We start from the raw sequence: 16,730 nt of genomic DNA, 5'->3' as shown, positions 1-16,730 counted from the left end.
GCCCCGGGTCCGACGTCGGGGCAGAGAGGGGTCAAGATGCAGATGAGCGGAAGGCGGCAGTGCTGAGCCCAGCCTAGCAACAGTTTATGACCCGATCAATTTAAGGTTTTTAGCGGATAGTTTAACTTATTCTCATTATGGTGGAACGGTGAGCCGAACACACACGGTGACCCTTTCCCCTCCCGCACCCCCCAATAAGGGACCCCACAGGGCGCTTCCCCTCATCTGTAAGTGCCATTACCTGAAAGATCTAACAGGAATCCGATGCGCACCTTCGAAGGCGTGGATTTTACCCTTCACCTCGACTGTCTTGCAGTAAACGCGCAGAAGCCAGGCGAGATCGGTGCCGTCTCCGTTCGCGGTCGGTCCCCCAGAGGGCTGGCAGGCGGTGCTCCACTCGGAGCTGCCCCGTGTGGGCGCGGGTTAGGTTCCTGGCCCAGCCCGCCCTCCGGCCTTCCTGCCCGCGTGCTTCCTTCCACCCAGGGCGTCTCCCGCGCGCTCAGCCCGGCCAGCGCTGGTCCCAGGCTGAGACTAGGGGTCGCAGGATGCTGGCAGGCGGCTCTCGTCGGCGTCGGGCTGGTGCTGAGTCGCCGCGCGCTCTGCGCGTGAGGCCGATTTCCAGCCCTTGGCCGCGGGCAGACCACTGCACGGTGTCTGCACCTTCGTGGTTCGCTTCTTGACCTTTGTTAAAGAGAATTTTTAAAAATACGTTTAAAAATCCCACAAAACTCATGTACAGCCACGCCACCCTGAACAAGCCTGATCCCGTCTGATCTCAGAAGCTAAGCAGGGTCAGGCCAGGTTAGTACTTGGGTGGGAGACCACCCGGGAAGACCAGGTGCTGCAGGTTCTTTGCAGTTTTCGGCACACATACCTTGCACTTAATTTCTTTAGGTTTGTGCCCAAGTATTTCATGGTTTTGGTGGTATCGTCATCTGAGCATGGAGACAATTTTGTTTCCTTCTAATATATATGTTTTTTATTTCGTTTTCTTGCCTTATTGTACTTGGTAGATCTTCGGGATAATGTCCAGTGAGAATGGCGAAAGCGCCATGTTTCTGCTTTATTCCTGACCCCAGGGGAAGCGTTCAGTTTTCAACCATTAAGTGGGACGTTAGCTGTCCGTTTTTCACAGATGTTCTTTTTCAGGCTGAGGAAATTCCCTTTAATTCCTAGTTTTCTGAGAATTTTCTTTTTTACTGAATGAATGTCGAACTTTATCAAATGCTTTTTCCGCACCTGTTGAGATGCTCATACAGTGTTTCTTCGCTTCCTGTCGAAATGGTGAATCATTTTGATTCGTTAGAAAATTTGAACTTGCCTCTCATTCCCAGCCCCGCTTGGTCGTGATATATTATCCGTGTATCTTTCTCTGTCAGTCTTTATCTGGCACTTATTAGTGCGTCTTTATAAATGTGTATTTCTGGATTTAATTTGATACTGCTTTGGTGAGGAGGTTAGCGTCTAAGTACATGGGTGATATTAGCCTCTAATTTTCTTGTGTCTTTTTGGTTCTGGCGTGGGGCAATCCAGGCATCATACAGTGGGTTGGGACACGGACGGTTTATTGCTCTGTAGCTGTCTGATGGGCAAAGTCACGTTTTGTAGATTAGACTTTTTTCCCTCTGGTTGTTAGAATGGGAGCGATGCTCTTACTGGCTTTTTCTATCATAGGCAGAAGATGGAATTTTTCATTCTTAATGGTCTTTTTGGGTGGGCAGTTTTAACTTTCATGACTCTATTTTATCAATATTTTCTCTTCATCCACAGTTCTCTCTCGCTTCTAAGAGGTAAGAGATCTTTCCCCCCCGGTTCCTTCTAAAAGCTCGGTAGTCTTACCATTACGTTAGACCTAGGATCCATCTGGAATTACTTTGTTTGCTTTACTGCCTTTTTCGGAAATCAGGAATTCGATTTTTGGCCCGTGGGCGGTGACCCGGACACTGAGGTCCGACTGTGGCTCCTGACCTTGTGGCGCGGCACGGGGCGGCGGTGGCAGGACAGGGACTTTGGGCCGAATTCTTTTCCTCTTCACAAGTCTCTAATTCTGTCTCCTGCTTCCGCCCCTTGAAAGTCCGTGGGCCCCGCTGGTTCAGCAGGGGCGTCGGCGCCATTTCTTCAGGCATAACTGCTCGGAGCTCTGGGCGGGAGGCCCGCTCTGTTCGCGCTGGGCCTGGGCTCCGCCGTGGCCAGCTGGTTTGGGCATTTCAGAAAGTCGTTCTTTGCAACAATATTTTAAAACCTTGTTTTCCTCCTAGTGTTTTTGTTTGTTTGTTTGTTTTGTTTTTAATCTCCAACATAGTGCAGATGCAGGCGAAATTCAAGGGTGAATTACTTGATATGGCAACACAGATTAAATAATGATATTCACATCGACAGTGGAAAAGCCCATGCATAATTCAGGTAGTTAATACTCACCGATTTAATTTATTAGGCAAAGCTATATTGCTGTGCCAAATGAGGCGTTGTTACGAGCAAGTGTCCGGAGCAGTGGTGTTTGTGGTAAACTCATTAGGCTTTGATTGCTGCCTGCGAAATACAGATGGGCTAATTAAGCTGTTCTGCTTTAAGAACCTCATACTACAGGTGAGCACCTGTTCTCGCTTTATCCGTCGGCCTGATTTTGTTAGGAGGCCGGCTGCGTTTGAATCTGTTCTTTTGCGTGAGGAATACTGGTGATGGATATGTCTTTGAAAGTGAAAATTATTTAATTCACAATTATTTAAAATTCCCCAGTGAACGTCTCCTCTAAATATGGACATTTCTGTCGCCTGCTCAGGAGGCTTCGCCATGATGTGAGGTGGCCTCGGGGCCGCCTCCGGTCCCACCGGGGTTCGGGTGGTCTCCTCCCGGTCGACCTTGGTGCCCATGACTCGAGGGGCGCACGCAGCCAGCGGAAAGCAGAGCACAGGACAGGCTCCCTCATGTCGCTTGCTTCTCCTGCCCGCAGCCACCGCCGCCCTCCAGCCCCTGTGAAGCGCCATGTCTCTCCGAGATGATGGCTCCCACGTTGTTTCTTCACGAATGCTTCTGTCTGAGCGCCGCGTGCCAGGCCCAGCCCCGGAGGTGTCAGGGTGCTGCCGTGGTCTTTGCTTGCAGGGAGCTCAGACGGATAAGGAGGCCGACAGTTCCCTTACGCGGAGGTGCGTACGGACGCGCGCACGCACACACACAATACGTGTAAATGCCAAGTACAGGCGACCCGAACAGCGACTGGAGGAACGCGCACCGTTCACTTGCGCGGGCGACAGGCCTGGCCCCAGGCCCTGGAAGGAGCGGGCGTTTGACAGTCGCCTCCTGCATGCCGCCACGTGCGGGGCGCCGGCCTCATCCAGCGAGGATTTACGTAGCCGCTGCTCCAGGCCAAACTCGTGTCCACCCGCCCGGCGGACCCCGTCCCTCGAGCAGGCGCGTGCCCCGAGACCTGGTCAGGACACTGTCTCCGCCGGGTTTTCTCTGCAAGGGGGGAAGTTGGGGAGGACGGCCTCCACGTGTCCCTGCGCTCCTCCCATGGCTTAGATTTCCCCGAAGGCCCAGCCCCGTCCACGCCTCGGCGGCCTGCGGACAGCAGTTGGCTGGCGGAATGTGAGGGAGGTGAGAGCGGCCGGGCTGCTGCCAAGAGCCGTATTTGACCATTCACAAGCGTAGACGGTTGGGGCGGGGGAAAAGGCCTTTCTCCGGCCACCGCTCTTCCCCTGACACCCGCGGCCTGCGTTGAAAGGACGCGTGACTGAACGGTCGCAGGGGAGGAAACGCTGTTTTCACTGTCCGAGGCTCCTCTCACCTGTCCTCCGGGGCTCCCTTCCCCGGAGATCGGCCGGGAGCCACGGAGAGGGTGCCCATCACCGGGCGGCTCGCGGGCGGAGACGCGGCGCGCCCACCCGCCCAGCCCGGGGGCAGAGCCGGTGCCCTTCTGCCTGCCCCGCGCGTGCGGTGGGCGCTGTCCCTGAACCGCCACCTGTATCGGAAGGCCCCTCGACGAGTGGTTTGATGCCACCCCGGGTTTCTCCGTGTGGACAGGAGCCGCAGGCTAAGCGACGTGCGGGCCGGGGCGGCGGCGCGAAGCGTCAGGACGAGACGTGTCCGCCGTGCGTGTGGAGCTCCGTGCTTTAAACACAGGCGCGCTACATCTTACCGCTAAGTCACCGACCAGTCGCACTGTGCAAAGTCCGGGCGCGTCGGAGAGATGCCAGCCATGGGAAGAGAACAGGACCGTTCCTGCCCGCTGCGTAGACCGGACGGGCTGTCACTTTGGGTTCCCGAAGGCAGACCTGTCGTAAAGGCGGGAGTTCTTCTGCGTATTAAGAGGCACACCCAGACCATAATAGTCTGATGTCCAAACCATTGAAACATGTGACCTAGATTCCGTTGCCAAGAGCTCAGACTGCTGCCCGGATACACTGGCCGAGGTTTGCAGAGGTCCGGGGCGGGCGCCTCGCAGCGCCTCCTGCCGGCCTGTTGGCCCTCCAGGCTGCGGGCCCCTGGCACCGCCACGTCCAGGTCCCTGCCACCTGTCAGCTCGCGAATTCCCTGAAGACCCCGTGCCGAGCACGGGGAAGTGCGCCGGGCAGCCCCGGTCCGCGGCCTCCCGGACGCTCTGCTGCAGGCGAGCCGTGCCGTGGGCCGTCGTCCCGCCCAGGGGCCTCCCCGTCTCACCAGTTCAAGAACGCCTTCTCGCCGGCCTGTGTTTTTCTCTCTTCTTTACCCCGAGAGTTGACATCTCCAGCTCGTGTTACACAGAGTTTTAGGTACGCATCAATAAACGCCACTTTGCGAAACAAGAAGCAGTAAGAGAAAAGCTGACCGTCTCACCTAATCCGTTACTGTGTGAACACAATGACATTCTTTGTATTTTTAGGAAAGGGTCATGTGGGTTAGTGTATAATTGGCATAGGAATCTGTTATTCCTGCCAAATACATCAGTCGAGTTGGGAAAATTATTTGAATATGCCGTTGCGGAAGGGTATGTCGCTTTGATGCATCGAGTCGTAAAACCGCACGAAATAAATGGCTAACTGAAACGTAATGACTACACGGAGAAACAGGAATTAATTTTCCCCAGGACAGGCTTCGCGGAAGGGCTGCCATCTCACCGCCGTTTCTGTTCAAAGGGCTGGAGTTTGGGTGGGAAAAGGGGGGGCCCGGGCGTTCTCAGAGGCCTGGGGGCGCGACCGCGTGCCGGGCGGGGGCTGTGCCTTGAGTTTAGCGGGCGAAGGTAACACGCGAGCCTGGGGGGGTGACACAGGAATGTGGGCCACTCGGGAGACGTGGGGGGGTGCTGTTGGAGGGACACGACCCCCCAGGGCCCCTCGCGTGTGCCGGGAGGCTGAGTGGCATGTCCTCCCTCCCGGGACCCGCTGGTTTCACCTCCCGAGAAGGCCGGGTGCCTGCCTCCGCCTCGGGTAGCGAGCCAGGTGTCCTCCACGTGGAAACAGGGAGCTGATGCTCATTAAACCCCGGTCCTGCCTTCCCCGCTAACGCTCCTAACCGCCCTGCAGGCCGGCGAACCTTCACCTGCTGCTCCCGCACGGGCCTGAAGCTCCGGGGAACGGCCGGCAGGGCGGCCGTCTGGCCCGGGGCTGGGAGCCTGTGCCCCTGCCTGGCTTGTCCTCTCCTGTGTGTGTGTGCGCGAGTGTATGTGTGCGTGCATGTGCGCATGTGTGTGCATGTGTGTGTACTTGTGCGTTTGTGCATGCGTGTGCATGTGTGTGTATGTCGGGGGGCGAGCAGAGGCGAGGAGTCAAACGCCTTGGGGGCCCTCGGCTCCTGTTTCGGGGAAGTTCTGCGCCCTCGTCTGCACCTGCTTTTGTTTTAACGCTGACGATTGTTCGTGGCAACTGTCTCTCCGCGAGGCCCAGCTTACCTCCCTCTCGCTCCGTGTTGTCAGCTGACAGCGAACGCTGCTCCCAGGTAATTATATTATTTAGCTATTCTTAGTCTTCAGAGTGACTACATCTTAGGTGAGTGTAATTAGAAATGCATATTTAGCACACAAGGGACAATGTTCTCTCACAGCTCTGCATTAAAAAAAGCCGCTGGCCCCTGCAGGAGCGTGAGGCTGCCGTCTGAGACAGAGCTGCTCTCCCAGAGGCTGGGGGGCCGCACCCGACAGTCGGCCTCTCGTCTCGATGCCGAAGGCGTTTCTTTCGGTCGTTCGTTTGTTCAGCGGGTGTGTATTAAGTCCCCCTCCACACACACACACACACACACACACGCGCGCGCGCCAGGCGGCGCGCCAGGCTGTGGGCGAGCGCGGGCTACCGCCACACCTGCGGGGACATCGCTGGGACCTGACACTTACACAGCTCGTGCTGGCCATTTGCACAGCACTGCCACGTGTCGGTGAGGACTCCGGACTGGACAGACGTGGCGTGCACTCTGCCACCGACGGGCTTTGGGATTAGCGGGGCAGGCTGCAGACTGAAGCCGCCGTCTTCAGTGAGAGGCTCTGCCAGCCAGTGGTCAAGGCGACGTCTTGGGAGTCAGCGCCCCGGTAGAATGCCATGTCCCAGTCTGTGGTGAAACTGGTTTCCTTGTACTTCATTTCACTTAACATTGCCCGTGGGTCCTACGACTTTAAGCGAGGGCTTGATGTACATATTTCTCAGATTTGTTCACTGAAAAAGCCTTGAAGCAGGGGCGCCTTAGGGGCCACGCGCACATCGAACGCCCATTTCTCGTTATCATTCCCCACCCCAAAGAGCCAGTCCTCTCCAGAGCAGTGGCCGATTCCCAGGGCAGGGAAGAGAGGAGATGATCCTGAGCATCCTATTGTTCCATAATGTAAGGGAGGCCTTGGAGAGCGACGAGGGCATGGCGAGGGGCACAGCAGCCCGACCAGGCGGCAGGCCTGGGAGAACCTGAGCAGGACACGGACAGCGACTGCGACAGGCCATCACCCCTGGAATAAAACGGGAGTCCGCGATTCCATGCGGATGTTAGCAACCAAAGAAATAACGGGAGGCCACAGCCCTCCGTTATGCGGAATGAATGATGCTGTGAGACAATCATCGATGGATGCTAAAGCCAGTGGGTGGAAATTTAATGAGGAATCAGGTCTCTATCAACTCTCAAAGCATCTCTGCACAAACTACTTCCTGATTACTAAGGGAAAATGGAACTAAACAATGGAGAAACTTTGTGGACACCATCTGTCTGTCCGTTTGTCCGTCCATCCATCCATCCATTGTCTCTCTGCAAGAGAGAGATTGAGAATTATAAAATAACAGAACAAAATGTGAACAAGTTTTGAATTGGGTCATAGGGAGATTTTTTTTCGTGTGTATTTTTCTGTCACTTTGAGATAATATCACAGTTAAAAATGTAAAAGGTAAACTTTAGTAGAAAAAGAACAGGAGAATTATATTTTATAGCTTTGGAGTGTGGAGAGTATTTCTCACCATGATTGAGGACCCATAAAAGTGCAAGAGACGTGAAAGATTGATGCATTAACTAGAAGAAAATTAAAAATTTCTGCAAGGCACAAATAGCATGCAGAAAGCTAAGGACAGTGTCCAACTGTGAAAACTCTTTGCAATTTATATTACAGGCAAGGCGTAATTTCCTTAATATATAAAACCCCCTAGAAATCTGGAAGGAAAAAGACTGACGGGTTGATAAAAAAAATAGCCAAACGATACGAATGTGTACTGCACACGTACACACGCAGACACGAACATGGCCGCACTTTTCGGTACTCGAGATCAGATGTTTGCCGTAGTCTCTTACCAGTTCCCGGTCACATCCTCTCCCATCGGGACCAGCTGTCCTAACCCTTCTCAGCCAATGAGAGACTTCTAGGCCTCTTGAGTAGGAGTTGTTTTGATGGCTGGTGCTGCTCAAACTGATTTCCGCATTCCTGTGGATGTGCCATTAATTTGTAGTCGCTTGGCATCTTCAAGGCATAATTAACACTGAAGAAAGACCTTGGCCGCAAGTGTTAACTAACTGGGAAGGAATGGTACGGCTTTCGTTTGTATGTTTCATTGACCTTAAATAAACTGTAGGGCTGGTCTCCTGGGGAATGAGCCCCAGCTGGGACCTCTGGTCTTGCATGCTTGACTTATTAAGTGAATCACATCGAAATTATTACTACATCACATCACAGGAATTAAGCAGAAGAAAATTTGTGAGGGAAAGGTCCAGTTGAGGTCTTTCAAAATCAGAGATCTCTTTCTTAGACACATAAATTAGTCAGGATACTGTACAGGGTGATTGCTTTTCTCCGGCCAGAGCCTAAGTCAGGTCAGAAATCATGGCAGGCTAGTAATACAGAATGAACAGTAGCAGTTCTTACAGAAGTTGGTAAGAGCCTCGGGCTACACTGGCAGGACCCAGATTTTACAGGCGAGGACATCGAGCTCCAGAGGAGGGACGTGACTTTCCCCAGGTTCTTTTTTATGCCTAGTTTGCTGAGGTTTTTATTTATGTATTTATTTTTAAATTCATAAAAGGGTTTGAATTTTGTCAACTGCCTTTTCCGAAGCTCTCAAGATGATCATGTGGCCTTTTTGGTCTTGGTCAATGGTCTTTTAATATGGTGAACAGCATTGATTGAGTTTATGATGTTAAACCGACCTCGTGTTGTTGAGATAAACTTACTCGGTCCTGATGTGTTCTCGATTCAGTAGTATTTTGTTACAGGTTTTTACGTCTAAATTCATGCAGAATTTAGGCCTATGGTTTTTCCCATGTAAAACTCTTTCTGATTTTGGTGTTTGGGTAACACTGGCCTCATGAAAAGAATGGGGGTGTTTTCGCCTTCTTTTTCTGAGGCCGTTCATGTAAAACTGGTGTTATCGCCGACAAAGTTTTGCTGGAATCCAGCTGGGAAACCATCCGAGAGCTTGGAGCTTCTTTCAGGTGGGCGTTTTCAGTTACGAGTCCAGGGTCTTCCTGCAGTCGCTGCGAGGCTCTTCAGGTTTCTATTCTTGATTCCATTGGGTACTGAGCCTGTTCTACTAAATTGTTGGATTTATTGGCACTAAATTGTTTACGTTATTTCTTTATGATCATTTTACCGCATATAAGATCTGTACTACTGATATTCAGTTTCATTCTTGATATTGGTAATTAGCCTCTTTTTTTCCTCTATGAGCCTGATTTAGGGGATTGCCACTGTCATCGGTATTTTCAGGAACTAGGTTTGGGTTTGATCGATGTCTCTGTTCTGCGTCAGTTTTCAATTTCATAGTGGCCTGACCCCGTCTTCCCAGCTGGGTCATTGTTCCTTTCCGTCCCCTCCTGCCCACCAGGCGCACACGGTTCTTTCTTCTGCATCCTCACATCCCACGTCGCGTCTCTGTGATACGCCGCAACATATGTTAGATGTTTCCGGGCTCGTGTCTTTGACTAGACTTGAGCCCCTCGAGGCTGGTACTGTTTTCTGCCATAGTCCCTTACCGTGCAGTAGATCACCCAGGGCCAGTGAGTGCACGATCGGATGGGTGTCCGAGTGCTATTCTGAACGGTCTGTGTAAAAGGCAAGGAGCGGGCTGCTGAGCCATGCGGCTCTGTGTTCACATTCTGGGGCTGCCGCTCCCCGGTGTGTGGAGTGGGCCAGTCACCTGACTGCTCTGAGCCTGTTCACGAAAACAGGACTTTCCTAGTGCATGTTAAAGGCAATGTGCCCGGATCACTTAGCATAGCGTTTGGCACTCAGTAAAAGGCAGCCATTGGAAGACCTTTCGTTCTAGCTCAATCAGCTGTATGCCTAGAAAATGTTTTTTCCTTAGGTCTTTGCCCATTCCTGACATTTGTGACGGACCTCTTCTCAAAGTGGAGACGGCAGCGGGCTCTGAGGAAGGGGTCTCACGGCAGAGCGCGGCTTCTCCTCACATTTTGATTGAGAAATGTGAACGTCCTGTGTCTTGCCTCACCAACTCACTTTATGGTTTTATTAAAATATTCTAATTTTATGTGTCCCAGGAAGCTTTTTTTTTTTTTTTTAAATCAAGAAAGGCGGTAATACTCAATTTCACGAAACCTTTTTGTGCTTGATTTTCATAAATTAGACAGATATTTTCTCCATAATTGTATCTTTTTCTTGGTTCTCTACAGAGAAAAGATACAGACAATTCCAAAAAAATAGACTATTTCTTCTCTGTTACATGATACTTGAACATTACCTATCTCTGTTTTCTTGTTCAGTTCCCAGATGATTTCTACTATATTACTCTCTGGCGGCGACTTTCAAGTTTACCTTAAAAAACAAAAAAAGCCAGCGAGGGCGGCGCGCGCGGCCGGGCGCGGAGGGAGCAGCGGGCCGGTCAACGGGGACGGTTCCGCTCGGGAGGATGGCGGTGCCGGTGGCACAGCCGCCGACTGTCCACGGAGCTGTCCAAACGGTCGAAATGGTCATATCCATGTTGTATGTATTTGACCATTAAAAAAAAAGGTGACCGAAAGGAAAGAAAAGGCACCGACACCCATTTCGCGTTTCCTCCCGGTGTAAGCCGCGCGGCCTTGGGGTGCCGGGCGGCGAGGGGGCGGAGGGCGGCGGGCGTTTATCTGACTCGCTCCCGCCTCAGTCTCCTCGCGGAAGCCCCTGCGAAAGGCCAGCGAGACAAGTCTTCGTCGTCGTCCCCGCGGAACACGTGAGAAGCCGCGTCTGAGACCGGGAGGCCGCCCATGGCCCTGGCGTCGGGTCCGGGCCCTCGCCCCGCCTCTGGAGGCCCCCTGGGGCGGCATGTGTCGCTCCGCCTCGGTGGCCCTGGTGCGTGCCCCCCTCCTTCGGAAGCTTGGGGGTTCGCTCCACGGGAGAGAAGGGTCTGGACGGGCGCGGGCGGGGGGCGGGGCCGGGGTTCGGTTTCTTACCGCTCCCGCACGCCCGGGCCACCCGGAGAGCCCCCCTCAGCCCCCCTCAGCCCAGGCAGTTCACGATCGCTCGAGCCGACCTCTTCCTGTTGGCTGTGTGGCGGCCGGCTCTGCCCCCGGTGACACGGCGTCCTCGCCCTCTCCCCTTAGACGGCCTCGTCTCTCCTTGGCCACTGGCTCCTGGTCCCCCTGTGACCTCATGTCTCGGCGGGTTCAGAGGATGTCGGCCTGGGAGCCGTGATCTGCCTCCCTAGTGGAAGTGTCCCCTGACTCGCGCCTATACGTGTGTTTAAGCGATGCCGATCGGAGTGGGCTTTTCTCTCTCAAATGCTGTATCCAGCCACAGGACAGTTTGGGAGCCCCTTTCCGTTTGCACATCTGGGCTCAGAATTGCTGGTGTCATCACAGGGCATCATAGGAGAGATGGTGCCGGCTGTCGCCCCGGGGTGACAGTGGCCTCGAGCTGATAACTCCCGTTTGGGGTTCTCGTGAGCCTCACCTGAGCAAAGCCTGCCTCCTGGGGGACCGCCGATCAGCTGGCGCACTGACAGCATTTTCTGCCTCTCTTTAGACCCTGGAAGCTGTCCTGAGTTTCAAATACTCCGGAGGCCCGGGCCACGCGGAGGGGTATTACAGGAGCCTGGCGCTGGGGCTGCACGTGGAGGTCGAGCCGTCCGTGTTCTTCAGCCGCGTCAGCACTCTGCCGGCGACCAGGTAACGCGGCCCCGCCGCGCCATCGCCCCGCCCCGGGGGCCGACGGGCCGCGTCCGGGGTGCCCGCCTCGGCGCTCGCCTCGGCCCCGCTCCCGCCACACCCAGGTGCTCAGCCTCCCGCGCACTGGCCCGGAGCCCGGTCCCGGCCCCGGCCTGGGACGGCCGTCCTGTTAGCAGGACACTCAGCGGGTGGCCACCTGCCTTGGGGACGCCTGGGGGAGTCCAGTGTCTCTACGTCGCTCCTGGCGTCCAGCGGGACTTCGTGTGCGGGCCGGGCTGTCCAGCATCTCAGCACCCCCTTCCCAGCCCCCAGCTGTCCGGAGCATCCGGGCATTTGTGCCCAGAGAGCCCGTCTTGCCCTGAGCCTCTGCCTCCCCTTCCAGGCCAAGTCTTCCCTTGGGAGGAGGAAATCGGACATCGTGTCCACTTCAGGCCCAGAGCGGCCGGGGGTCCCGGAGGGATGCCTCTGTAAGGTGGGGGTGACAGTTCCTTCGACCTGCAGTGAACTGGGAGTGGGGGGGCCGGAAGTGCTGGGCGGAGTGCAGCCCCCTGGAGACCTGTGCCGCTCAGGTCCCTGCCGGCGGCCAGCGGCCTCCAGAGCGGGTGCCGGTCCCCGCGGCGCCCCCACGTTCCCAACTCCGGCGGTGCACGCGGGCAGCAGTGTGCTCCGGGCAGAGTGCCGGCAGCCGCGGGGAGACACGCACCTGAGTGGCCCTGGGCCGGGGGCAGAGCGTCCCGCACCCCCGTGGCTGTGTTGCGCAGGGGAGGCTGAGGGGTGTCGTTGCCCGTGTGGACGTTGCCGTGAGACTCCCCGAGGAGCGGCGCGGCCCTAGGCGGCGAGTGCGGTTCTGGTTCGCGGGAGCGGCTGTGGCCCCGGCCGTCGTAGGCCGGCGTCTGCCAGGAGGAGAGGCCCAGCTCGGCTTCCTGGCATCGCGTCTCATCGTCTGTCACTTCCTCTGTCATTTTTTAAGACCGCAGGCGGTGGTCACTTGCTCGGCTGGCCTCTGCTTTGAGTGCGCATCAGGCGTCCCGGCACTTGCCCCGGGGACGCCGGGCAGGGGCGGCCGCCTCGCACCGCGGCTCCCCCAGGCGCCTTCGGGCGCTGGGTCTGCTCCGTCGTAAACCGGGTGTCTTCCTCGTCCCCCATCTCCTGCCGTCGCCGCTCATGAGCCAGTTCTTGGAAGCAGCACAGATTGTCGCCGAGTGGGTTGTTGCCCCGCTCTCGGTACCTGGCTTCCGTGCCATGGCGCCTGCAGCTCTGAACGCCAGTCTCAGATGCGACGGACGCGGCCGGGCGGCACAGTATGAGGACGGCCAGGCGGCGCGGCGCGGGGACGGCCCGGAGGGGCCCGCGGCGAGCTCGGCTGCCGCCTGGCTCCTGGCCTCCCAGCCCGTCGACCCTGCTCCACTTTCTCTGCTCTGCTCTTGGATCGAGGCCGGTCCCTTCCGTTCTCCCCCTCCATTCCTGCGGGTCCCTGCGGATCGGGCCCGGGCTGTGTCTCCTGACGGCCCCGCCGCCCCGCCGCCCGCCGTTCCGGGCGACCCCTCGGTGTTCGCCCGCTCGGCCCCGCGCCTCTCCCCAGCCCCTGCATCATCCTTCTGGTTTCGAGCCTTTCCCGGCGCCGACGGGATAAACCCGGTCCCTCCTGGGCCGTTCGAGGTGCCTTGAAGTCTGTCCTCGGCCTTCCTGTTCAACCCGTTCACCCCAGGCCTCCACGCCTCCGGGGAAAGACACCTGCTTGTCGCCGTCACCAGGATGTGTCAGACAGTTGACTCCAATGTGCCCTCACGTGCATCTTTTTCTACAACTGTTCTTTTTCTTAACCTGTCTTCCCTTCACTTAACCTTCGGGAAAACGTCTCGATCGTTGATGATCCGTATGACCATTTTAGTAAAATTTTTCTGAACATGACTAGGCTGAGTGGATAAGACCTTCCGTGGGCTCCCCTGTCCAGTTCATGTACTTCTAATAAAGCACTTAGCAGACTGAACTTTCAAAACGACACTTTCATTGTTTCCGCGCTATTCGAAGCACGCACTGAGCTAAGCGATGGGAAGGTCGCGGGCTTCGTGTTTCGTCCACCTGATAGAAGCTCGGCAGGCAGCAGCGGTGCCACACGGAAGTTCGGATCTACGTTAAGGAATGACACGTCTCAGAAATCATGAATATGGGGATAAACATCAGAGATTTCTTCCCCTCACCTCCTAATTTCTTTAAAAGACTATTGACTGTTTAAAGAAGGAACGATGCATTTAATTTCATAGTGTAGGTCTCATACACAGAAGTAAAATATGAAACAAAAAGGTAGCACCAACTATGAAAGAGAAGAGGAGGAGGGGGTGGACGTTCTCACATGCAAACTGTCGTCACGTTGTTTGCGGTTAGAATGGGGTAAGCTAAAGCTGCAGACTGTAAACCCCTGAGCTACCACTTAAGGATAATCAGCCAGAAGGGATAAAATAGAATACCGAAGATACGTAATTCAGAAAGGAGGAAAGAATTGTCAAGAAAGGAGGAGAAAAGAACCTGGAACATATAGTCAAATAGGAAACAAACAGCGACGTGGTAGACTTAACCCACTGTACCGAGAAGTACCCTAAATGTCATTGGACTGCACGGTACATTTAAAAGTGGAAATTGTCAGGCTGTATAAAAAGCCTACAGCCAACTAGATGTTCTACAAGAAACATTAAATGTGCACCATTTGAAAGCAAAAATATAGAGAAAAAGATATGCCATGGATACACTAATCATGAGGAAGTCGGCGCGGGTGTATGAATACCAAACAGGTTGACTTTCAGGAGCAAAAGAGACGGAGAGGATCATTTGAAATGATAGGAAGTTCAAGCCGTCAAGGACACCTAGCAATCCTAAATGCAAATGCACTTAAAAGCGTAACTTCAGAATAAAAACTGACATCCGAAGGGAGAAAGGGCAAACACAATTATAGTTGGATATTTTAACACTCGTCTCTCAGTAATTGATAGAACAAGCAGAAAATCAGTGAAAATATAAAAAATTACATAGTTCAAGTAAACAATTCCAGCTTATAAATTATAGGACATTAAATGTTTATATTAGAAAAGTCGAATGGCTTAGCATCAGCGATTTAAGTGCCCAAGTTAGATTAAAAAAAAAAGGGCAAAATGTACTCAGAATAAACAGAAGTAAAAAAAAAATGTGGATATCAATGACATAGAAAATGAAAAAATAATGTGTAAACTCAGTGAAACCAAAAATTGATTCTTTGAAAAGATTAATAAAATTAAATGACAGCTGGGATGATCAGAATTTTAAGAATTGAGAGAACACAAAGTATTAATAATGAGAATGAAAAAAGGGCCATCACCAGATTCCAGAGACACTGAACGAATAATAAAAGTATATTATGAAAAATTAGATTCCAATGAATTTGACAACTTAAATGAAATGGAAAAATTTTCCGAGAGACGCAAATTACTAAAATTAACATAAGAAGAAATAGAAGCCTTGAGATGGTCACATATCAAAGAGTTTAAATGCTTAATTTAAAAATTTCCATGAAGAGAACTCTAGGCTCCGATGGCTTCACTGTGAAATACACCAAGCTTTTAAGAAGGAAATACCACTTTTACAAAAGCTTTTCCAGAAAATAGACAAGGAATACTTCCAACTTCCATTTTATGACACTAGCTTCATCCTGACGCCAAACCCAGAGGCATTAAGAGAAAATAAAAATTAAGACCAGTGTCCTCATATGTATATAATTGCAAAAATTCAGAACAGAATATTGAGAAATCAACTCCAGCGAGATATAAATGGGATAATGCAACATGGCCAATTCAGGTTTCACCCGGCAACGTAAGGTAGTTTTACCATTGAGAAATCAGCCGGTAGAATTTACCGTGTTACCAAAATAAAGGAGAAAAATGATGAGAGCATGTCAGCTGATGAAGCAAATTATTTGACAGAATTTAACACGTACTTATGATAGGAACTCTCAGTAAGCCAGGATTAGACGAGAACTCCTGCAGCCTGAGGCAGGGCACTTACAGAAACCCTGGCGTTAAGTGGGTGACGTAGTCCTTAGCAGTGGGCGGCAGGCGGGGCACTGTCTGCGCGCAGGAACAGGGCAGGTGCATCTGCTCTTACCACCGTGTTCATTATTTTTCTGCCAGTCATGTTCAGAGCGATAAGATAAGAAAGCTGTAACAACGGGAAACGAAAAAGTACAGTTACGGTTATTGACATGGATTTTCATGATCTACATGATCATGTGCATAAGTATCCTCAGCGATCTACTGCCCCAAAGAAATAATTCCAACTAATAAGTCAAATAGGCAAGATTGCAGGATACCATGTTAATATTCAGAAATCAACTGTGTTTTTACATAGTAGCAACAATTTAAAAATGAAATTTTGAAAATAATATGTGCGTTATAATAAAAACATAAAACACTTAGGGATCAATTATTAAAAAATATTATCTCTATCTTGAAAATGAGAAACCACAGCTTAGGGAAATTAAAGAAGACAGTTGGAGAGATAGACCATGCTTATTGATTAGAAGAGTCAATTTACTACTAAGATGCCAGTTTTCCTAAATTTGATTATAAATTCAATTTAATCCCAATCAGAATCTCAGCAGGGTCCCCCCCCCCCCCGGCTGCCGGGAGTGGGGGGTGGAAATTGATAAGCCGTTTTTAAATGTATTTCATGGTGGAACAGACGGTTGCCAATGGAGCAGGCAAATAACTTGACAATAAAAGAGCAAAGCTGGAGGACTCAGGCCGCGTGACGTTACGGCTCACTGTAAAGTTACAGCGACCGAGAGGGCGCTGTTGTGGAGAGGACACAAAGGGGCCGGCGGACCGTAACGGACAGTCCAGAAATGGACTCACTCACACGTGATCATCGAGTCTCAAAAGGTATGAAAGCAGTTGTGTGCGGGATGAAAAGTCTTTTCAACAAACGGTGCTGAAAGAACTGGACGTGTGGGGGGAATAAACGTGAACCCACGCATCACACCACGGGCGTTCGTGTGGGAGGGATTCTGCGCCTAAACAAAGAGACCGCAGACTTCCTCCGAGGCAAAGTAGCAGAGTATCTTTGTGACTTTGGGGCAAAGGTTTCTCCGATGGGCTCAGAAACTACTAACCATAAAATAAAAAGTTGGCAAGATGGATTTTATGAAAATTAAAAACTTGCCGCTCATCAAAAGG

The 16,730-nt window shown here is 52.7% G+C and overlaps 1 protein-coding gene and 1 pseudogene across 9 annotated transcripts in view; both read left to right on the top strand.

The window, feature by feature from the left end:
- Positions 1-16,730, top strand: part of TRAPPC9 (trafficking protein particle complex 9) — a 218,830-nt gene that overhangs the window by 142,197 nt on the left and 59,903 nt on the right. For 7 of the 9 annotated variants that reach the window (XM_036233060.1, XM_036233059.1, XM_036233061.1 and 4 more), the window contains one exon: positions 11,387-11,529. The exons of the other annotated variants lie outside the window; for them this stretch is intronic. In XM_036233060.1, the coding sequence (XP_036088953.1) occupies positions 11,387-11,529 (143 nt within the window). The remainder of the gene's footprint in view (positions 1-11,386; positions 11,530-16,730) is intronic. 9 annotated transcript variants of the gene reach the window in all.
- LOC118612355 lies at positions 732-850 on the top strand (annotated as a pseudogene).

The sequence above is a fragment of the Rousettus aegyptiacus genome, unplaced genomic scaffold (genome assembly GCF_014176215.1).
Source record: "Rousettus aegyptiacus isolate mRouAeg1 unplaced genomic scaffold, mRouAeg1.p scaffold_m13_p_15, whole genome shotgun sequence".
NCBI classification, from domain to species: domain Eukaryota; kingdom Metazoa; phylum Chordata; class Mammalia; order Chiroptera; family Pteropodidae; genus Rousettus; species Rousettus aegyptiacus.
This window is presented reverse-complemented; position numbering and strand designations above follow the sequence as displayed.